The sequence below is a fragment of the Acinonyx jubatus genome, chromosome E1, assembly GCF_027475565.1.
Source record: "Acinonyx jubatus isolate Ajub_Pintada_27869175 chromosome E1, VMU_Ajub_asm_v1.0, whole genome shotgun sequence".
Taxonomy (NCBI): domain Eukaryota; kingdom Metazoa; phylum Chordata; class Mammalia; order Carnivora; family Felidae; genus Acinonyx; species Acinonyx jubatus.
In genome coordinates this window covers 51,615,318-51,638,419 of record NC_069397.1, presented here as the reverse complement: position 1 = coordinate 51,638,419, position 23,102 = coordinate 51,615,318, and the positions used below count along the sequence as shown (strand labels likewise).

At 51.6% G+C, this 23,102-nt stretch overlaps 1 protein-coding gene across 1 annotated transcript; it reads right to left on the bottom strand.

The window, feature by feature from the left end:
• Positions 1 to 2,425: 2,425 nt before the first annotated feature.
• SOX9 (SRY-box transcription factor 9) lies at positions 2,426 to 7,215 on the bottom strand. The gene is made up of 3 exons (XM_027048075.2): positions 6,396 to 7,215; positions 5,194 to 5,450; positions 2,426 to 4,596 (listed from the first exon to the last, which is right to left on the bottom strand). Exons 1-3 carry the CDS (start codon positions 6,824 to 6,826, stop codon positions 3,749 to 3,751), a joined length of 1,536 nt encoding a protein of 511 aa, XP_026903876.1. The 5' UTR covers positions 6,827 to 7,215; the 3' UTR covers positions 2,426 to 3,748.
• Between the last annotated feature and the right edge of the window lie 15,887 nt (positions 7,216 to 23,102).

The following is a 23,102-nucleotide window of genomic DNA, read 5'->3' as shown; positions in this document are numbered from 1 at the left end:
AGGACCATCCTGTGCACACCCTTTTCACCATTTATCTTTTATTCCGGTGCTGTGGAATCCTGTGCGTACCAAAAGATTCAGATGCAGTGAATTTCCAGACTGCTTCTTGCTAAAAACTGCTTGAATAGCAAACCCTGTTATAAGAGGGAGAGATTATAAATGTTCTTAACAAAAGGGAAAACCAAGGCACAGGAAAGTAAGCAGCTTGCCCTACCTCACCTAGCGAGATTATACGCAAATGGAACCTTCTGGCTCTAAGAAGGTCTGTGGAAGGTCACACACTGGGGGAAAAAAGCATATTTCTAGAAGAGAGGACAATCTAGCAAACATTACAGATTTGGTAGGGAAAGCGGTGGTCAGGATGGGGTGGTATGTGTTGAGTTTCATAGATAAGGGGATTTGGGGGAATAAAAGTAAGTAAGAATGAACACCACACACACTTTAAAAAGGACTTTGTGAGTGTTGGCAAGGGGAAAAACAATAGAGATTTTGTAAGAATGGAAGCTAGACTGAGCCTAAGCCAACGGGCACCGTGGCACAACTAAACAACAGAATGTGACCTCTGGGGGTGGGGTGGGGGAGATTTGCACAGCACCCCGCAGATCACAGGCCCTCAATCAATGTTGGAGGAATTTGCAAAGGAGGCCGAGGACTAATGTTGCCTCGATTTGATAACTACCATTTTCCTGGTTGCCATGATCCAGGCGTGGGACGCAAGCCAGGAATCCAAAAGGCAAAAACAGACAACGTGAGGTCATGCCAGAGAGTCTGGGTACCATTTAAGACTGTCAGAGACAAGGGCCTAGAAGTAAAACCAGCCTGAGGTGACAGAGACTTGCCTCCTTTGGAGACACTTCCCCAATCAGCCGGGGTGGGGGGGGGGTGGGGGGGTGTCTCTGTGTGGGGGCGGGAGGGAAGGAGTGATTTCATCTGTTTAATGAAAAATAACCTGGACGTTTCTCTGATCCTGGAAACTCCCATCTCACTGAGGCCAAGGAAAACAGGATTAGGTCTTATTACTTCTACCAAGGCTTTGCATCTCCTCAGAAGGCGTTAAACTCTGCGGGGAACAGCAAAATAAGGTAATCTCACTCCATTGTCCCTGCAGATACACCAGGAAGGCTCTGAATCATTTAACGGGTTAATGGAACAGACTTCCTTCTGATCTTCTTTGCCAACTTTTACTTTGGCTTCTTCTGCCTTTTGAACAGATACCCCCCCCCCTTTTTTTTGGTATGTGTTCGTAGTAATAGAAAGTTTGCTCTGTTAAATTCAGACAGTGAAGTCACCCCCTCTGGCATTCTGTCTACTGACCAGCTACTGATTTCAGGTCTAACATCCCCCTCTGACTTCTACAGACCAGCTTTTGCCCTGAAGCATGAGGCTGTTAATACCACAGCAAACATTTTGCCTGCGCTGGCGACTGCTGATGCATAATTGTCTATGTGACCTAACGAGATGACACTCTCCCAGATTATTCCCCCCACCCCCCGCCCCGGTCGACTTTTGGGAACATGGTCTCTTCATTGGTGCCGAAAGTACACACACACACACACACACACACACACACACACACACACAACGGAAACATCACAGTGATCTGTATGTAACCGTCTCTTTTCTATGTCAGTTCTTCAAATTATCCCTAAATGGGAGCATGGAGTAAGTCCACAGGGCCGCTTTCTTTTTAATGCAATGTATATTTATTGTAAACAATAATATACAAAAAAAAAAAAAAGAAAAAGAAAAAAGGAAAGATGAGTTTCACAGAGAGAACAAAGGTTTGGGGAGGAAACAAGCAAAACAAACAAAACACAAACACAAACCAAACCTTACCTAAGGACAAAATATGATTTAAATGCCAGGTTTCTTAAGTTACAGAAATAGTTTTTTTTTTTTTTAAAGATCTGCTTTTATACAGAAAATTGAAAGATGCCATATTATAAGAGTGCTTTAAGATTTTATTCTACTGACTTCTAAAACTGTTAATATATCTTTTTTTTTAAATTAAAAAAAAAAGTTTGCTGTCTTTTTTAAAAAGCAATCCTCAAACTCTCCAGCCACAGAAGGAATTAAGAATTAAGGTCTCGTTGGGCTGGTCCCCTCTGCCTTTCTTCCCTATCTCCAAGAGAACTTGCAGGGGACTATCCATGACACATGCCAGCATTGTTTTGCGTCACCACACGCACACACGCACATGCACACACGCGCGCACACACACACACACACACACACACACACAATTTAGGCAGCCCAAAGATCTGTGGCAGAAAACATTGCAAATGACTCAGTGATCCACTACATTTGCAACCTCTCATTTGTACAAAAACAGAAACAAGTTTCCAGTTTGTTTTCAACAAAACCACAAAGGAAAAAAAAAAAAAGGACAGACAAAAAGGCATTTATACAAATCTAGGACAAGAAATCCAAAGAAACTTGCTTTTAATAATAATAAAAAAAGATTAAAGAGATAAATAAAAAAAAAACTGGTTACAGTTAAGAACATAATTTAACAACAGATGACCATACCCTTTGAGGAAGGTTCCAACAACCTATTTTAAAGAAGGTAAAATTAAAAAAAAAATTTTTTTTTAAAGAGAAAGATTTTTTTTTTTAATGAAAACCTCTCCTTACAGAATAAATAATTTTAGCACGTGGAATGTCTTGAAGGTCAACTGCTGGTGTTCGGAGAGGCACAGTGACAGTGTCAGAGAAAGGCCATAGCATCTGTACCCCACATGGGGCTTGAGCAGGCAACCAGGGGGCAGTGCGCTGGGACACTTGGCTGCTGAAACATTCCCAGAACAGATTTCAGATCCTTTGCTTGGTTTCTACTTCTCTCTCAAGATTGCAGCAAACAAGCAAACGCACTAAAAAGTAAGAGTATTTTCCAGCAGCATGGTTTTAAGGCTCAAGGTATTTTCTCTTTTTTTTTTTTTTTAAAAAAAATATATATGATAAAGCTTACCAAATGCTTCTCTAAACTATGGTTTACTTCCATATTTGCAAAATAAGGCCTTTATTTCTCTAAGGCAGCTCCTCCTTGAATCAGAAAGCCTGAGGAATTAAGCAAAGCTAACCCCCAAAAACTGATCGCATAACACAAATTTGTGTGTTTTTTTTATGTTAATACAACAACACGCACACTTTTTTTTTTTTTTTTTTTTGTAAGAGAAAGCAAATCTGTACAAAAATACTCTGGTTGCAGGAAAAGCTAGGGCACGCTGTTCAACTAAGTAGTTTAGCTGTTGGGAAAATAAGAGCATTTAATTTCTTTTATCTAAAAATATGTATAAATCCCCTCAAAATGGTAATGAATCATACACAGTACATACTAAAAATATTTAAAATAGAGAATATTCCTCACAGAGGACTTTTTTCTTTAATTACTGCTAAAAAATAATTACAAAGTCCAAACAGGCAGAGAGACTGAGCAAATAAACTGATCACACGATTCTCCATTATCCTCCGTGATTGCTCTGAAGAAGGTCTTCGAGTCCGGTTTCTTACGGGCTTTCCAAGGGTCCATCCGGCCAAGAGCGGCCTGGCCCCCGATTTGCAACAAGGTGGTAATGCGTCTGGATGGCTAAGGTTTGTGTCTTGCAATCTGGGTCTGAGTTGCCTTTAGCTTAAACGTCTTTACGGAACGAGGTGGGGGAAAACGTCCCCAAGGAAATTCTGCTTGGTGATTTGTTTCTTCGGTTCTTCTGATCGTCAAGGTCGTCATCACCCTCCGTGCAAGGTTTCCTCAAGGTCTGGTGAGCTGTGTGTAGACGGGCTGTTCCCAGTGCTGGGGGCTGTGGGTCTGCGGGATGGAAGGGACCCCGGACGTGTCGGCGATGGGCGTGTACATGGGCCGCTGCGCCGGGTTCATGTAGCTGAAGGTGGAGTAGAGGCTGGAGCCCTGGCCCGCCGCGTGGCTGTAGTAGGAGCCCGAGTTCTGGTGGTCGGTGTAGTCGTACTGCGAGCGGGTGATGGGCGGGTAGGAGGGGCTGTAGTGCGGGAGGTTGAAGGGGCTGTAGGCGATCTGCTGCGGCGAGTGCTGCTGCTGCTCGCTGTAGTGGCTGGGGCTCAGCTGCTCCGTCTTGATGTGCGTTCGCTGGGACTGGCCCGGCTCACTGCTCAGCGTGGTCAGCGTGTGCGCCGCCTGCGGCTGCGGGGGCGCTGGCTGCGGCTGCGGGGGCGCCGGCTGCGGCTGCGGGGGCGCCTGCGGGGCCTGCGGGGCCTGCGGGGGCTGCTGCGGAGGGGGCGGCGGCGGCGCCTGCTGCTTGGACATCCACACGTGGCCCGCGCCCGTCGGGGTCGCCGCCGTGCTGTTGATGCCGTAGCTCCCCGTGTAGGTGACCTGGCCGTGCGTGGCCGGCACCCCCGGGTGGCCGTTGGGCGGCAGGTACTGGTCGAATTCGTTGACGTCGAAGGTCTCGATGTTGGAGATGACGTCGCTGCTCAGCTCGCCGATGTCCACGTCGCGGAAGTCGATGGGGGGCTGTCGGCCCCCCTCTGGCAGGGGGCGCCCCTCTCGCTTCAGGTCAGCCTTGCCCGGCTGCACGTCGGTTTTGGGGGTGGTGGGTGGCGTCGGGGGCCCCTGGGATTGCCCTGCGGGCAAGGAAAGAGAAGCAGCGCGGAAAAGTCAACCAGGGCCGTGCAGCGCAAAGGCCTCAATCTTAGGAACCCTCCTGGGACCCTCCCTCCAAACGAAAAGTGTCGTTAAGGACCCGCAACCGCGCGGGAGGCGCGCAGCACCGGAGCTAAGTCGCCAAATGATTAACCTGCCGGTACACATTCGGGAATCTCCTTTTATCAGGGAGGGTCCGAGGCCCGGAGGGTCGGGAAGGCCAAATTGCTACTTGTGGAAGAAGCCTGTGTGTGCTTTTGGGGTGGCGGAGCCAGAGAAGAAGGGAGAAGTCCTGAAAAGCTGTAAAGGCATTTTACCTCGCCATAAAAATGAATCCCCTAGGATGGCTCTACATCCGTGTGCGTGTGTGTGTGTGTGTGTGTGTGTGTGCGCGCGCGCACGCGCGCGTAGGGACTTCGCGGGGCCCTGGAAAGGGAGGGGAGGAGGCTGAGGCGCTCGGGGTAGTTTTTCCCTCCCCGGGGAGCGCAAAGTCCCCGGGGCGAGTCTGCTAGGTGGAGACCCGGGGGTGTGCCCGTCGGCCGCGGGAGGCGTAGCCGGGGGCTTGTGGGAGGACTCACCCGAATGCTCGCCGCCCGGGGAGTGCACCTCGCTCATGCCGGAGGAGGAGTGAGGCGAGTCGGCCTGCAGCGCCTTGAAGATGGCGTTGGGGGAGATGTGCGTCTGCTCGGTGGCCTCCTCGGCCTCCGCCTGGCCGTTCTTCACCGACTTCCTCCGCCGCGGCTGGTACTTGTAATCCGGGTGGTCCTTCTTGTGCTGCACGCGCAGCCGCTCCGCCTCCTCCACGAAGGGCCGCTTCTCGCTCTCGTTCAGCAGTCTGGGGGCGGGGGAGGGGGCACAGAGGGAAACAGAGGGGCTTCTGTGAAACCGGCCGAGCTGTCAGGTCGGCGGGAGGGGGAGGCGACCCCGACCGCTCGGCTTCTTCGCGCACAACCCCTTCCTCCCTCCTCCCCCCTTTCCAGCCACTGCTGCAGCTCATAACTTTTCTTAAAAAAAAAAAAAAAAAAAAAAAAGTAAAAAGAAGGAAGAAAAAAAAAAAAACCAGAAAAATAAATCTCGGTTCTTTCAGTCCGACCTGAGCGGTCACTCCCGGCCCCGCCCTCTCTCCTCTTCTATTTTGGAAACCCTGGAGATGAAAATAGCTCTCCGCTGCTCGGCTCTAAGTGCCTTTGCCACCGTAGGTTACCGGCCCCCGCCCCCAACATCTTTAAAAACTTTCCAAAAAAACAATCGGCAAGGAGCTTTCCTGCTCCCTCCCCCGCCCACTTGCGTCCACCTACTTCCAGCAGCGCTCCCCCCATTCCTGCCTGGAGTCTCCTCCAGCCTTGATGTCTGCGCCCCCCCCCCCCATCCCATCTCCTGGGTTGTAAGGCTGCACGGGAGAGCGCAGTTGGAGCGAGTGGGGGGCAAACTTCACTTCCCACCCAACCCCCCACTTGGGATTGAACTTCACAGCGACGGGAGATAGCGCTGGCAGCCCCCTCCCACCGCGTCTCCCACAAGTCCTCACCCACCCTCCGGCTCTCTCCGTCCCCTTCCCACCAGCCCCCCCCCCCCCGCCTCCCTCCCTTCCCCGAGAGCAGTCCAAGAACTTTGTCAAACTCCGAGCCAAGTTACACTTCGTCCCCCCCCCCCCACTGCGCCCCCCCCCCGCCGGCTCCGGGACCGGCAACTCCCTCCTGCTGGGAGGCGGGGCACGGAGACGGTGTCGCGGCCAGCGCCCCCCGCCATCGCGGAGCCCACCCCGCCGCGCCGGCCCTACCTCCAGAGCTTGCCCAGCGTCTTGCTGAGCTCGGCGTTGTGCAGGTGCGGGTACTGGTCGGCGAGCTTCCTACGCGCCGCCTGCGCCCACACCATGAAGGCGTTCATGGGCCGCTTGACGTGCGGCTTGTTCTTGCTCGAGCCGTTGACGCGCACTGGCATGGGTACCAGCGTCCAGTCGTAGCCCTTGAGCACCTGGCTGACCGCCTCGCGGATGCACACGGGGAATTTGTCCTCCTCGCTCTCCTTCTTCAGGTCCGGCTCGCCCTTGGAGAACGTGTTCTCCTGGGGCCGCGTGTTCTCGGTGTCCGAGCCGGAGCCCGAAGGGCAGGGCGAGCCCGCCGAGTCCTCGGACATGGTGGGGCTGGGGGCGCCGGACAGGCCCTTCTCCTGCTCGTCGGTCATCTTCATGAAGGGGTCCAGGAGATTCATACGCGGGCCCGGGGCAGGGGGCGGGTGGCCGGGAAAGGCGAGAAGCCGCGGCGGCTCGGGGGCTCGAGGCGCGGGCTCCTCTCCCCTCGGCTGCCCGGACGCGGAGCGAGCGGCTCCCGGGGAGCCTGGCGCGTCACCCGGCTGCGGCGGCGAGCACTTAGGAAGGCGCGCGGTGGCCAGCCCGCAGCTGCCCGCTCCAAGTGGGGGAAGGCGAACTGGAGAGGAGAAGGAGGAGGGGAAGAAAGAGAGCAAAAGCGGGGCGCTTGCACCCCTTCTCTTCTCCTCCTGCAAAGAAAAGTTCCTGGAGTGAAAACTGGCAAGTCGCGGCGCCACTGAACTTTCCAGTGAGTTTCAAGCTCCGCTCTCAGCTCCTCAACTCCCAGCCCCGGGGCTCTTTAATAACTACTGCTCCTCACCTTAGAGACGGCCAGCCAATCACAGCACGGCATTTCAGGGGTTGGCAGGCAGCTGATTGGATTCGATTTTGCGGGGAGGAGGATTGTGGCACTGGGCTTGGGTGACGAGAGGGGAGGGGAAGAGTGGGGAGGGGAGCGCTGCCTCTGGTCTGGCTGGGGGGGGTTGGGGCGGGGGACCCAGGACGTCCAAGTGTGTAAGTTTGCCGTACTCTCGTAATGTCAGAAGTTTGGGGCCGTCTCCGCACGAATCTTGCGTGCCTGTGTGCGTGTGTGTGTGTGTGTGTGTGTGTGTCTAGACCAGGATCTGCCTCCACCCCCAAGCATTTCTTTTCGCTGCTTTCTGCGCGGTACCGGAGACTTAGCGAGAGTTTGCAGCGATCAAAAAGCAGTCCCTCCTTCACGCGTAGCCCAGTGTATGCGCCCGGAGCCTGCCTCCTCCGAAAAGTGCTTAGAAATGGTCTTTTGAAGCAAATGTTTTGGTGACTCAACGCCCGCTGTTCCTCTGTAATAATCCATATAAATAGATTAACATGCTCTGCTTCGCCGGGGCTGCTGCGGCTGGTAGGGATTCTGCTGCGCTCTTGCAAGGGGAATCAATGAAAACCCAAGCTGAGACTGGCGGTGGCGGCGACGCGGTAGCCCGGCGCCCGCGGGAGCCGTCCCGCGCCACAGCGACCTTGAACTGGGACAAGCCCTTCTCCCAACCCCGCCCCCCCCCCCCAAGCCCCCATCCCGCGACACTGCCCAGAGATAGGCAACTGCTTTGAACGTTCTGCTTTTCACCTCCCGGCCGAGAGACGGTAGTCGGGTCCTATTGCGACTCGCAGACTGCTACGAGTTCTGGGGGAGGGGGTGGGGGGTGTCTCTGATGTATCTCGAGTGAGATTTGCGCACAGTCTTTGTGTTTGCACCAATTGCCTTTAGTGCCTGGTTGGGTATCAGTTCTGGACGACAAGGAAAGTGCTAGACGCCTGCGGGTTACATGCCTTCAGAATCGCAAATAACAGCACAACTGTGGTAATCTCTTAATTTTAAACTTCCCCCTTTCTGGCTCTCCCAAATATCCGCCTCGAACTAAATTATTGTCACGGGGAATCAGCCGCATCACAGCAGAGACTTGCTGACTTCTAATTTGCACACTGCAAGATTTCAAGGATTGGTTTTCCTTGAAGAATTGTTTTCAAAGATCTCGTTTTCTCTCGTTTTCTTCCGAAGAGGTCGACGTTTCTTATAGGAAACGGAGCTCTTCAGAGGGTAGTTACGTTACCACTTACAGTTAACTACTATTTACTTTTTAAACGAATGTAACTCGCTCACAGTGGATGTCTATAGTGTCCTACATAGTTTGTTTACCAGTTTCAGAGACCTCCGGGTACAATAGCCGCGGTATTCATGGCCCCGTGAATTCGCTGGGAAAGTGTAAGAACAACTTCGTCCTTTCTTTGGAGAAGAGAGTCCCGCGTAGTGTCAACTGATTTCTGTGTCTTGGGGAGGGGACATTTGTGCATATAATTGAGTGATTCACAGACACCTGACCCGGGAGGACACTCCGAGACCAGAACTTCGGGCGGATATTTTAACCAAGGCATCTGTATTTAGTTCATTGTATTGTAGTTCTCATGTTTACTGGCTTAAAAGCACGGAAGACTGGGACTTGAAGATATTTTGGAATATTTCTCTAAATATTTATCGAGATAAATACGTGCACATATAAATATATATTTAATACACTTACGTAATAGGGGGATGTAAAAAACCGAACTTTAAATCATAAACTTACAGTGTTTTGTACATTTTCTGTTCGTTTGATGCAAGCATTTTGTATTCTTGTATCTTCATGAAAACTTAGGATAAACAGTGGACTTTGAAAATGGCGCAATTTTCAACTGAATCCAGAGGGGGCGCCAAAAGCTCAGAAACTGCCTAAGTCCCTGAAACTGCAGGAAAATTTAGATGGTGGTGGGGGGTGGGGGTGGTGTCTTCCACTCAATCAGGACTGCTCTGCGGCTGAGATTTATCTTTGCAGAAATTCCTACTACTCGATATTTCCTCCCGTTTGGATTCACCTCTGGGCAGCCCAGTTACAGGAAGTGGGAGGTGTGTGTGTCTATGGGGGACCCAGCAAGCAAAGAGTGTTCAAAGTGCCTGACGTTTCTGGTCTGCACAGAACCGGGAGACCGGGTCCCCGAAGGACCCCCGTCTCCCACTTACCAGACTGCGCCCTCTGCTCCATGTGCCAGGACCAGGCCAAGTCTGACTCGTGGACACCACTGATTAGCCAGTGGGGCGGTCCTGCCTTCCGCAGGGGCTCAGGGGCTGATTCCCCCACCTCCACTCAGGGGGCCAGTTCGCTCTCCTGTGAGTTTCTCGGGTCCCCTCTGACGTCTTCTCTCTGCCCCGGGAAGACGCTCGCGGTCTGCCGACCAGAGGACCCGCATCAGAGCCAGCTGGAGGGAAAGGAACCCATTTTCAGCCTTCAGGTTACAGATCTGGAAACTGAGGCTGTTGGCTCAGTTTTAGCCAGAGCATTCTGCCAGGAGCCAAACTCGCTGGGCTCCTCATTCTGGTGGGGATAAGGAAGGGAAAGGGCGCAGGTCAAGAAAAGCTGCAGGCAAGGAGGTGGGGTGGGGGCACTTCACAAGCTCGCAGCGAGCATTCCGGTCTCCACTCGAAGCCAGCGCCGTTAGGTCTGCCGCCAGGAGCAGAGACTTGGAGGTGCAAGCGGATCCCAAGGGGGAGCTCGGGAAACCGAGGTCTGGGATCACCCCTCCTCCCCTCTTTGGGCGACCGGGGCCGGCGCCGGGCTCAATTTCCCTAGCCTGGGCCGCCAATCTTCCTCCGCGTCTAAACGGGCGCGCCGAGTCCCGGAGCCCTGAGATGTTGGCGTAGGGCGAGTTTCGCGGGCTCTGCGGGGCGGTGCGAACACCCTGCACAGGGTGGGGGTTTCCTACTCCGAATGAGGGTGGCGGTGGGTGCGAACGGGGTTCCCTTTACCTGGGGAATTAGGGACCATAGCCTCCCTCTCCAAAATGTCGTAGCAAAAGTGGGGAGCGTGTCTCAATCCGTTTTCAGCAAGGATGCATACCCCAGAAGAATTCGGTTGGGTTGAGCAGAAGAAGCGTCTCCCAAAGATCTCAGCCCTGGTTCTCTATAGAGGTGCTCAGGGAAGGGGATACCCCTTCTCGCTGCCAATTCCCTGGGGCGCGGTTCCCTTGAGATTAAAGACCCCAATCCCTGGGGGGGACCCTTGGGTCCCTGCGCCCTCAGTTCCCAGCCTCTCCTCGGTAATTAGTACTATTCCCGGGCGTGGAGCGCCTTTGTCGGCCGCTCTTCAGGCCAGTTCTCTGGGGAAAGGAGAGGCTGCCGGTAAGCCCAGTCTCAGGACGGGCGTTGGGCTGGACAGCAACAGCAGAGGGAAAAGCAAAGTGCCAGACAGCTTCGTAGGTGCGCAATAGATATCTATGGAGGGCCGAATGCATGTGACCTTTGGACGTCTTGCCCGAGTGGGTGCATGACCCGTCACAAGCCTCCAGAGCCCCCAGCGACCGTTTTGTAAACGTATGTGACTGTACAGTCTTATATGTGGAATTCTCCGCAGACAGGCGCCCTTCTTTGGGAGATTATCCGACATGTAGAAGACACCCCCCCCCCCTTAAACTGTAGGCCAAGAAGGGCGGTTCGTGTTCTTCCCTATTCTGTTTTCTAACAGAAAGAGGAGTGAAGTGGACCGAGGTGCTGGGTGAGGGAGGCGTGGACCGGGAAAGTGCTCCCCGGTGACCTGGCTGGGGTGTGAGGCCCCAGGGGCTTTAGCCCAGCAGGACGCGCCCCGGGGGTGCAGACCAGAGCCAAAGCAGGGGACTGGACTAGCTCCTCCAGGACCGTCTTACTAGCTGAAGGGAAAAGAGGGAATGGGAGGGGGAAGTCCTAGTTCCGAAGGGCCTGTTGTGTTTCCAAGGGGTGTGTGTGTGTGTGTGTGTGTTCTCCTTACTTTTCCGAAAATATGTCTCAAGGCAGTGTACAAGGGAGCCTTGCGTCTTTTGGATTCCCTCAATGCATCCCTAGAACGGCCTGGAAATTTCCTTAGGCCAAGTTTTATGACCAGCCTCCCTCCTTCTCCTTTTTAAAATCTTTAAGGCATTTGCAGCTGAAGGTGCTTTTGCCTTGTTGATCTAAAAATACAAATAAAGTAAAGCGCTCAACACCCGGGTGCTTCCTTTTGCCGCCGACTCCCACAGGCCAAGGAGGCTGCCCTCAGCACCAAGACTTCCTCCCGAGTTCCTTCCACCTGTACCTCCTCAGTCACCCCCCCATCCCCACCCACCCCCTCCCACCCCCTCCCATCCCCTGTTGGTTTAAGGGTGCTCTGTCCCAAGGGGGGATGGACAGAGCTGAGAATCTCAGAGGACAGTTTTGTGTGAATCTCCCAGGGTAGGCTGGATGGTGCAAGGACTTCATCTCAGCCTGAAGGGACTGGAGCCAGCTGCTCCCACTAAGCCGTCCTATCGGGTGGGTCATGATGTCGGATCTTTATTAATCCGAGAAAATATGTCCATCAAACCACGTTAAAGGAGAAATGCTCTTAATATACAATCCCGAACGAAGGTAGCTGTCAGAATTAAAGACGAATGCTCTTGCGACTTTCTTGCAAGCCTTTTCTATCTCACCCGCCCCCCTCCAAAAGACCCCCTGGGGGGGGAGGGGTGCGCGAGCACATCTCCGGGTTTGCCAGGACCCACAGCTTCACTGGGTCAAACCGGGCGCCCTGCGGCTGCGAGCTGGGCTCGGCTTTGGAGAAGCGTGAGCGCGCAGCCGGGTTGCCTGACTTCGGGCAGGAGCTCCGGTTCTGCCCCCGGGAACCTCGAGGGCAGAGCCCGTGAAGTCAGCCCCCAACTTTGGGGTTTTCCGGAGGACAGTGACGTCCTCACGCGGGGCGGGGGGCGGGGGCTCTGGCTGCAGAGTGTTCTCTGATCTGTGACGTCAGAAAACTGCCAGGGGGTTGTCGGACCCTGAACCCCTTAGAACCGCCCCCCGGTGTTGTGGGGAGAAGCTTAGGAAAGTGGGGGCCACAGGGAACGTGGGGGGGGGGAACCCGCTGGGCTTCCAGCCAAGTCATTGTTTATTTCAAATTAATTTCTTGGTGCGCGTCCTGTCTGCAAGCCTGCGGGAGAGACAGCGTTATTACCCGGTTCCATTCCGGTTTTGTTTGAAGGGGAAGCCAGGGATGTCTCCAGCACTGTCTCAGCTTTGAATAGGCAGATCAGAATATTTTTGAGAAAGCGGGGTTGTTGTTTCTTTTCATTTTCCCACTTTTCTCCCCTTTTCTCTTTAACATCTTTCTCCCAAGGCCCTTTCACTGACGTCAAAGGTGTCAGTGGACTCTTAAATGCCTTTTCTTCCTCCTCGGTTACACTCTCCTCCCTAATTTCTTTTATAAATGAGAGTGAAATTTGGCCAGGCAAAGAAGAGAGGGACAGTTTTTGTTTGTTTGTTTGTTTGTTTGTTCCTCTCTGCTCCCTTTAAATCATTAAGACCCAGAAAATCTCACAGTGTCCCCGTTACTATCTTTAGGACACAGTGTATTTACATCTAATGGGAAAGGGCAGACTGTTTGCTTTCACAGTGAGTCCTAGCCCTGGAATCTGCTGCTACCCCAATTTCCAGATTGGCTGAAACGCAAGGGAAAGTCCCAACGAGAGCCGGGTCGGACAAGGTATGGGCTGTCTACAGAAAAGGCTTCCTTCTGGGGTGCTCTTAAAGCTCACAAAATTGTCAGCTTTGATTGGCAGGAGGCTGTCTTTTTAGCCTCATCTGCCTTAACATCCACATGCAAACCAGAGACATATAAGCAGTTATTGCTGTAAATTAGGGATAAGGTCACCATAGATTCAATCACCAGAGCATTTATCATTCTTTAAAAGAGAAGATAAAGTCTCGGAGGGCCTTAAAAGTAGACATCTTTCCCTTAAATACTTTCTTGGGGGCAATGGAGACATCCCGCAGGATATGTTTCCCTCAGCAACTGGGAGAAAAGGCGGTGTCTGGCTAGGGTTGATACCTCTGGTGGGACAAGAAGGCACACTGGGTGGTCTTGGCTCAGACAGGGTCCCCAGCCATTCACCCACCCCAACCCCTGCCTCCAGGGTCTACCCTCTCCCCCCGGGGCCCTCCCCTCCAAATCTCGCGAGGGAGCCCAGAATCCAGCTTTCCTCTGAATCCTAACTAATACATGCACGAGCTATTGCGGGCAGCAAGCCCGATGCTTGCAGATTTTGAGTCATGGATGACCGCAGAAGGTTGTACAGGGCTCTCGGCAGCCGACCGGATGGGTCTGAGTGTTGGCGCTCGGGCCGTAGATGATGGAGGAGGGTTCTGGGTGGAGAACGTCCAATGTAGTGGAGACATCCTTCATTCTTTCGCTTGCCATCCCTCTCCCAGTTAGCCCGGCACTAATCATTCTCAGCCCCCACACACGTCAGCTCAGCAAATATCATTGGAGGGCTCACTACGTGCGTGAGCACCCAAAGGGGCCAACGCAGGGTCTCTGCTGTTACTGCCTTCGTGTCTGGTTGCCTTCCGAATTCAGTCGCTGTCTGCTCCTGTGCCATTTTGCCCCCGGGGCATCTCGTGTCCTGAGACCCTCTTTCTCTGCCTCTAGCATGGATGTCCGTTCCCCTGCCCTGAAAGCGAGCGTGGGTCACAGGGAGCTGCCCTCCGTCCTTGTTGCTCCATCAGAGTGCTGAGCGGAAGGCGAAACAGGGGCGCCCGGCTCCACGGTGGGCTCCCTGCCCTCCCTCTCCTGGGCCCCAGAAGTCACCTCTCTTCTTCCATCTCTGCTGCTCTTTGCCTGAGCCGTCACCTCCCACCCCGCCTCCCCTCCCCTTTCTTGGTCCAAGCCCAGAAATGCCTTGTAGTGTGTGGTAGGCTTCACTCTCTCTTTGGGGGACATCTGCCAACCAGCACAGTGGTGATGACAGTTTCCAGATGATTTTCCAGGAGCAGAGAAATCTTCTGAGGGAGGAGAGAGTGGCATTGGCCAAACGCTGAGTGGGCTGAACATTGTGGTTCCGGAAGAGGCCCAGGGAGGTGGAGCTTCGCAGGGCTCCAAGATTTCTTTTTCCCCTCTAGATTCTGCCTAAAGCAAAAGTCACTAATTGCTTTTTATTTTCCTGGGACTTCGGAGGTTCTCCGGATTCTGACTCTCCTCCAGGACCTTAGGTCTGAGGAAAGCAGGGCCTCAGGGTGATCCCGGTGGGGGGCGTTTGCCTCCAGGCTCACCTGCCGCAGCTCAGCTAGGCCCAAGACCTGATCCAGCCAACTTCTGGGCTCGTTCCCTTGGCCAAGGGGACTGGACAGGTGAGGTGGAGGATGGAAGGAACACTCACCGGCCCCCTTCCTCTGTCCCTGTGCTTTGTCAGCCCAATTTCACTTCTGCCGAGGACACTTTGATTTTTCAGTCAAACCAACCAGGAAGTGGGGGTGAGGTTGCCTTTGAGATTTAACCATGAGTCCCGAGAAGAAATGGTAGATTCTCTTTTGATTCTGAAAAATTCCAAGCAACGCTCCCTTTGAAGGAAAGAATTATTGACTTACATTTATTCCTAAGAGCATCGCTAACTTCTCAAGCCTCTTCCATGTCCTCTGGCCATTTCTCAATGACTCATGGGCGGAACTCGCCCTGTCTTTCTAGACTAATGTACTGGTTTCTTCCCCATAGTCAAGATTTTCCTTTCTAACGTGCCGTGCCCGGGAGCCCTCATCACAACCCTTGCTTGCACTAATCCTCTCTCTTTTCAGGGAATGGTGTCTCTCTCAATAAAAGCTGCCCTCACCAACTGTTCTCTTAGAAAAGATGTGAGACTCATTCAGACTATGGAGTAAATGACTATTAAGGCTCTGTATATTCTGAGTCTAAGAGACAGTCAGATTTTTGGTAGGCAGTGGAGGTCCAGTCCAAACCCTGAACCCTCTGTGAAGACTTGAGGTCTCTCCAAGAAAAGGTATTTGCTCCTGTCTCTGTGTTCTTACAACATTTTGTTCATGCCTTTTTGTGTGGTCATTGGTCTGTTGTGTGTATGTGCTCACCCCTAAACCGTGATCTCCTCGAGGACAAGGACAGAGTGTTATATCTTCCTCTATATGCCACATAGACTCTGCCCAGTAAATGTTCAGTGAGGGAATGAATGACCAAAATTTAGCCAAAGCAATGACTACCTAATGGTACGTCTCAGCTACCAGGCACATCGTGGGATACCTTGGCCAGTAGATGAGATCTTCATGGCTTTCCTCAAAATGTCTCCTGTAGATGCCTACCTATGCCCCTCACAAGAAAGTCTGTCCTTGCCTGGAACCCTCTTCTAAATTCCCTGTCCTCAAGACTTCTTTCTTTAAGAAAGGGTGTTAGAGAATATTTGGAGAATGTTTGGAGTGATGGACATAAAGCTTTCAGATTGCAATCTTTATACATTTCTGGCCTGGATTTACAGGTTTTGAGAAAACAATCAAACCACAAACCAAAATCATTATTAACCTATCAGAACCTCTAAAACCTCTAGACCTTGCTACCCAAATATACAATATAATAAATATTTTTTTTCTTCCTGGTTTCCTTGCTTGCTTTTCTAAGCACAAAGCACAGTCCTGTCATGGATGAGCCGTGCAGTGGCTGAGTGCTGAATGGATGGCAGGAGGGGGTGGTGGGGGGCGGTGGGGCAGGGGTGCAGAGGAGACAATTATGACCTGGCTTCCCCCTGCAGCTCCTCTAAGGAAGGCATTTTCTTTTCTCTGCAAACGGCCCTGCTGTTTGTTTGGAGAAGGAGAGCTGTGGGTCTGGAATTAGGGGGTATCATGTGGGCTGCACGTGTGGCTGGAGCTACCTGAAATCTGTAGGCTAATCACTCCCAGATGGCCCCAGGGACTGCAGTCCCAAGAGCCCCAGAAACCCAAATCCGTCCCCAAGTCCTCCTGGGGGCGGGGGCGGGGGCGGGAGCGGGAGGGATTTAAAGGGAAAGTGAGGATGGCGTAGGTAGGTACACATGCATCTTCTTGCCTAGGCACTTTGGGGGCTTGCGATTCCGTTTGGAACAACCCCCCTACATCCTTTCCAACCAGAGGCATTTGCAAAAACAATGTCACCCATCTCCACCCCTGCCCCTAAATCCAAACTGTGATTTATTTGGAAGAAGGAGGAGGAGGAGGAGCAGGAGGAGGAGGAGGAGGAGGACGAGGCACAGGAAATTGAGAAGCAGGAGAGGAGAGAAACACTAGCCTCCAAGCCCTGTTGCCCAGCTTGAGGGTGGAGTGGGGTGGGGTGGGTGGAGTTAATTTCAACAGGTATTTATGTAGATATTAAGTGTCAAAATGCCTTAGCTTTTTGCTGCTTCTGGGTGAAATTTTTTGCTCAGGCCGGTGGGGTGATGCGGTGAGGGGCCAAGCATGTGCATTCTCCGATAGCCAGTGAGCAGCCAACCCACGTAGGAACGGTGGGGTGCCAGCTTGGACAGGAGAAGCCGTCATCGTGGCCTCCATCTGTTCAGAGACTCTCCCTGCTCTGCCCCAGGCCCTGTGTCCATTTCTGTCCTCACTACGGGCTGTATCTCTCTGCCCCCATAACCAGCCTTTGCCTGGACTCGCTTAAGACCACTGTGCACAGCCCCCACCCAACAGCCATCCGTGGGCTGCGGGCATCCTCGTTCACAGAGAGGAGCCCGGGGGCAGGCTGCTCGTCCTGTCTGCTACACGCACATCACTCTGAAGCCCACATAGTCACCTGCTCTTCCCCTTCTCACCTATGGCTGAAAAAATAATCCCACTGCTAATGAATATTCCTGGCTGCTGCTTCCTGCTTCTGCTTTTGAAATGCCCTTACATCCACTCGTCAACTCTATTCCCTGGACATGTCCTGGAGGTGGTGAGGGGAAGAAATTACTCTTTGCTTTTCATGTGAAGAAACCGAAGCCCTGAGAAGAGCGTGTGGCTCGCTCAAGGTCAGGCAGTTAATGGGAGAGGCAGATCCCGGGATGCTGGTGCGAGGTGGCTGCCCCCACCCATCCTGCAGGGCCTCACGCACTGAGAATTCCACAGGCTGCTGTGAGCGGGGAGCCCTGTTCGCAGGCACGCAGGCTCCCCCACAGGCTTGTCCTCCCCGAGCTCCAGCTCCTTTTTGGGTCACACGGAGAGACTGGGGCTTCACTCTTTTGTGAAGTGCAGTTTTTGATCTTATCTCCTCCTTTCTCTCCTAATCAGAGTTTGGCTGCCTTTGTCTCCGGGGAGCAGAGAACAAATTGTGACTTGAACCGTGCACATTCCACGTGTCTTCCCTCCTCTTTATTCCTCTTTCGTGAGAACCTTTCTGGGTTTGCAGGAGTGGTGCCTTGGTTGATTTTGTCTCACGGCACTTACTTCATTTTGCTCTGTGAGCTGGGCTTCTTTCTTTCTTTCTTTCTTTCTTTCTTTCTTTCTTTCTTTCTTCTTTTTTTCTGGGTTATGTGGCAGCCCCCTTTCACCTCTTGAGCAAGGCTTGTCTAGATTTCCAAGATCATTTTGTTCTCCAGGGCAGAAAAGGATTGTCGCTATCCCCTTAAGTCCAGGCAAGTCCTCATTTGGAAGTGCAGGCCCTCCATTATGAACCCGATCCAAATTTTCTTTCTGTCCCATGGGGACATTTATTAGCAAGGGGAAATGTTTGCAGAGCCCTTACTCTGTGTCCATGATGTACATAGGGCTTTCCTTGGATGAAGCGCCTGGACCCCCTCAGAGAACCTTCTGTGGTCGTTCTTCTTCTTATTTTTTCCCATTTAACAGGTGAGAAAGCCGAGGTCTAGGATGTTTAATTCTCTTGTCTAAACTTCCAGCTCTAAGTGTTAAGGGGTAAAAGCCCTACCAACTCCTGGGTGCTCACTGTGTAAAAATTCACTTACTACAAAGGCCAGGTGGGATATACCTTCATCATCTCTATTCCATGGTGGGGGGAGCTGTTTACCCACGGTCTTCTTTATTAGGGGCCCTGCCTTATTTCCTTTGGACTCTATCTTGTGGGGGGTGTTAATCCACATTTGGGGTCTTGCATTTTGCACAAGCCATGGCAGGTGTGGTGACCTGATGATTTCAGTGGTTGCCTGCACCTGTCTTTGGGACTCCCTGTTTGCCCTTATGAGCCATGCTCCCCCTCTGCACAGACTCCTGACGTGTCCCCTGAGGCCAAAGGGCATGTCCTTTTTGGGATGAGTCAAAATTAGGATCCTCTGGCTCAAACGTGGTCTGAATGATAACGCATTTCATTTGTACCGGAGAGATTGATGTTTAAAACTTGACCGTGTTTAACACGCCCAGGGAATGCTGTGATGCCTGTTTAAGGAGAGAGGAAGCTGGAGCACAGAAGGTGGGGCAGAGACACGGCTTTGGAGGCATGGCATTCAGACCCCTGATGATGGCGTAGTCCTTCCCACTGTTCTAGCTGTTTTTTTCCGTGGAAGAGCCAGCTTAGAATTCAACAGATCTCAGTCTTCATTTTGGGCAATTATCCCTGTATAATTGGTTGGGAAAATGGAAAAGTGGGGTAAAGGCGATTGCTAAGGACTGTCTCCAGAGAATATATCAGAATGAGGACAGCAGACTTCAAAGAAGGAGAAAGATCACATTTAATTGCTGTTCCCTGAGCCCAGAGCCTCTCTGGGAGGCCCAGGAACCTAGTGGGGGACAAGAACGATGACAAATTCAAATGTTAGGACTCTTGCCTCTAGGAAGCTTCCAATAGGTTCTAACAATGGCACAGAAATCTTTAAAGAAGCAGCACAGGTTCGTTCCAGAAACATTTCTAAAAGCAGCCTGGTTGCACACTGTACAGCTACATAAACGGACCAACCCAAGGGCAACTGCATTTCTTTTCTTTTTTTTCTATAAGTTTTTTTTTTTTAAGTTTATTTATTTTGAGAGAGGGAAAGAGAGCATGAGTGGTGGAAGGCAGAGAGAGAGGGAGAGGGACAGAGAGAGAGAGAGAGAGAGAGAGAGAGAGAGGGAGATCTGTCAGCATGGAGCCGGACACGGGGATCGAACTCATGTACCTTGAGATCCTGACCTGAGTCAAAACCAAGAGTCAGAAGCCTAACCAACTGAGCCACTTAGGCTCCCCCTGCATTTCTTAATTCATCCTATCATGCTGTCCTGCTTTCTTAGTTCTAAAGCCCTTGTCAGCTTGGCCTTTTCCAAACAAACAAACAAACAAACACAAACAAAGCCCCACGGCTTTGGGGACCTGATTAGCAAAAGGGAAAGCAACACATGTGTGCTACGTAACTGGCACTCCCATAGCCCTTCCCCCTGTGTGGCTGACTGTCTTTTTCTAAGGCTGTGGCCGCAGAGGTTTCCATGGACATTATAAAGTGCTTTGTGTATTGGAAACTGTGAATAAAAAGGTAAGGGTGGGGGGGGGGGGGTGGGGAGGCGAGCCACCGAGCTCACCCAAACCCTAAACCTCAGACTCTTGGAAAGGAGCAGCTGCATGGAACCGTCCCAGACTGCAAACATGCCTTCCGCAGGGAGGGCGAAGGACACATTGCCTGAGAGACTGGTGGTTCAGCCGCTCTGGAGGCCTTGGCTGCTGAGTCCACACCGAGGAGGAGTGGAGAGCCTTTCTAAGTTTCTGAAGGCAAGGCAGTTGCTTCCTGCCGCCACCCCCCCACCTCCTCCATGTGACAAGGCTGGCCCTCTCCCCTGGGGGCTCCTGGCTGCCCCCCAGAGCTAACCTCCTCCATAGCAGTCACCTGTCCTGCCAGTGCTTATCTGGGAGAGCAGGAGCCCCACCTTTCAACCCCCCCTACACCCCCCCCCCCAGTTTCTGAAAGAAGGTATTGTTATTTCCTCAAAACTGCTCAGGTTAGGAACAAAGGCAGACTCTGGATCTTCTTTAAGCAGGAGAGAATTGAATTGACATTCCTTTAAAATGGCTTGTTATTACAGCCGATTTCTGCTAACAATTACTTGACAATATAGAAGGAGATCTGACTCCTTTAGGGTCTTGCTGAGTTTTCCTTTTCTCTTTTTCTTTTTGCAGAGCCTTAAAAAAAAAAAAAAAAAAGGATGGGTACTTGGAGCGCAGACTGAGACAGGTCTAGTCTATTTGCATCCACGATGTATGTGTAAATCTTACCGGACAAATAATGATTTTATATGGGTGTGCGTGTGCGTGTGTATGTGTGTCTGACTGTGTATATGCACACGTAAGTGTGCTGTCAGAGCAAAGAAAGTGGAGATACTTTCTTTCCTTTTATAATCACGTGCTCTCTTCTTGAGAACAGGGTTGCAGAAAGAAAAGTGAGTTGCTGCATTTTAGAAACATGTATGTGAAAAGTGTATTATGACGGCTCGTGTCACAAGCGGATTTCATGTTTTTTTTGTTATCTGGTTTGAGCAAATCCGGTGCACGTACTTGATGCTCAACAAATATTTGTTAAAGAATTGCACCTGTTAGGTTGATATGTTGAAGTAGAAGGGAGTCCAGACTGGGAGCTGGAATCTGTCAGCTGGGAGTAAAATGCTTTATTGTTGGTTTGGGAGATACGAACAGCCTGAAGATTCTAGTGCAACACAGGGTAAGCAGATGGTCAGGACATTTGGTTAAACCTAAATTTTTTGTGAACACAGCACAACCTCCATATATCTTTCTGGTAATAATCCTAAGTCCTTAGACCAAAATGCAACCTCTGTGTTCCTGTAAACACGTTATGTGATCTTCTGTAAAACACTGTGCTTCTCAATCAGCCAGTTTCCTCCTATTAAAGATGAGAAGTTGTCTTGTCTGAGTTTCCGTTGATATTCATGCTGCATGGTCTCCGACTTACCAGGAGTTTTGAAGTCCCAGAGAAGAGCTAGATTTAAAAGCCCATCCAAATCAGACGCCTGGCATTATCAACATGGTTATTCCACTAGATCTGTCTGCTTGAGAGAGAAGCTGGGGTGGAATTGGTGGGTGCCTCAAATGCCCCAGCCTCTGAAAGGTAAGATACTCCATAAATGTCCCTTGCAGCCTGACAGTATCTCGTCAGCTCAGTAGACAACCGAACAGAAAATTCCCCGAATGCCAGGAGATTTGGTGGTTTGGGGATGGCCGGAAGCTGCATCGGGACTTAAGATGTGTTCTGGCTCTTTTGGAGGTCACGTCCATGTAATCGTCTCTGTAACGTGAGCCTCACACCAAAGGAGCAGAATCTTTTTTTGATGAGGATGTGTTTGTTAGCAGATGGATAGGTTTTTGTTTGTTTGTTTCAACCCAAACCGAAGTGTCGCTTTTCCCTCTCACCCCTTTGTTCCTACCTTCCCGGCTCCCGCTTATGGGCCCCACACATTGATTTTAATTTTCAACACTTAGCGCCTGGCTTAGTGATCTAAGATCACTGACTCAGAAAACGGGAAAGGTCAGTCTGACTAACACCTCACCCGGCGTCCTGGGATTAGCATCCAAAACAAACAGATCAGAGATGGGATGTACACTCCCAAGAGACAATTCCCACGTGTGAGAAAGCCCAGGAGAAACGGATGGCATTTCTCAAGCTCACTGACGTCACTCAGGTTCATGATCCAAGGCTCTACCTTCCTGAGGTTGGGGGTTGGGATCCTCCCGGAAGAACAGAAGAACGGGGCTGGTGGATTAAAAAAAGTAGGGGGAGGGAGAGGCGTTCTTTCTGCTAATCGAAGGAGAAACCAAATAAAAGGAATGAAGTCCAAGAAAAATACAACTCTATTGTTTTGGGGGCATGAGATGCTGGCTTGGAGGCTTCATTGAGTAATCCAGACCACACCCCTTCTCTGTGGGACTGAAGGAATGTTGGCTCTCTCTCTGGAGGCCAGGTGGGAGGTGGGTAGACAGGTCTATGGAGATGAGAATTTCTTGGAGCTGGAACTCTCTGAACATCCCCCATGGCCTTGCAGCTGGGAGGCTGGGGCACAAGGAAGCAGGAATGCAGTGCTGAATTGGAGCCAGGGCGCCATGACCACAGTAAGGGGTGGGGGGGAGCAGAGGAAGGTGGAAGGAAACTCGGAAACGGGGAGGGGAAATGATAGCGTTCTTCTTGCCCTCCTCTGAACAGGGGCTTCTGTGTCCTCAAAAGCCCCCGGCTTCCTTTCCTTAAACCGTAGGGTGGAGACCCAGGGAGGGGTGGTGCGTCTGGGTCTGGGGAACGACAGGAAGCAGGAAGTAGCAGTCATTTCACAAGAAGGCTTGACAGTGTAGAGAGAGCCAGCGAAAACTGGCAGACCCCCAAGGTGGGGTAGGAAAGTCTGGCCCGGCGTAAGGATCACGTGGCTTCACATAGTTTTGTGGGTTTGTTAAAAAACAAGGCAGTCCACAAAGTTGTTCTGCCAGCCCACCTAAAACATCACTTTCTCTTCCCCATCGTTGATTGTTTCTCTACGATGACATGTCAGCTGCTGGCGGGTGAATGTCTGTGGCCCACGGAAGGGTTAAGGTGACCAGAGGTCTCGGCAGGACAGTCCTTCAGAGCATCGAGTTCTTACCTGTGATTCTCGTGAACATATGTAGGTTTTCGACAGACCCTACTACCTTCTTTTATCCCTCTTCCCCTCTCGTTCCTCTGTCTCTGTAGATTTCAGCAAGAGCCCTACTGGTGTGGATATAGCTCCAGAATCGCTTGGAGCTCTATGTGGGGGAGACTTGCACTGTTGGATCAGTGTTGGATTGGTTTCCTTCTGGACACATCTGTTCCCCCTTTTTTGGATCTTTGTCTCTCTCCTGGGCTGGGGATCTCTCATGCAAACTGTAGCTCCCACTCCCCAAATTCTAACTTATCTTCTTCAACTATTACTGGCAAAGACTCAGAACATGCCTCTGCTTTGTCATCTTGGATGCA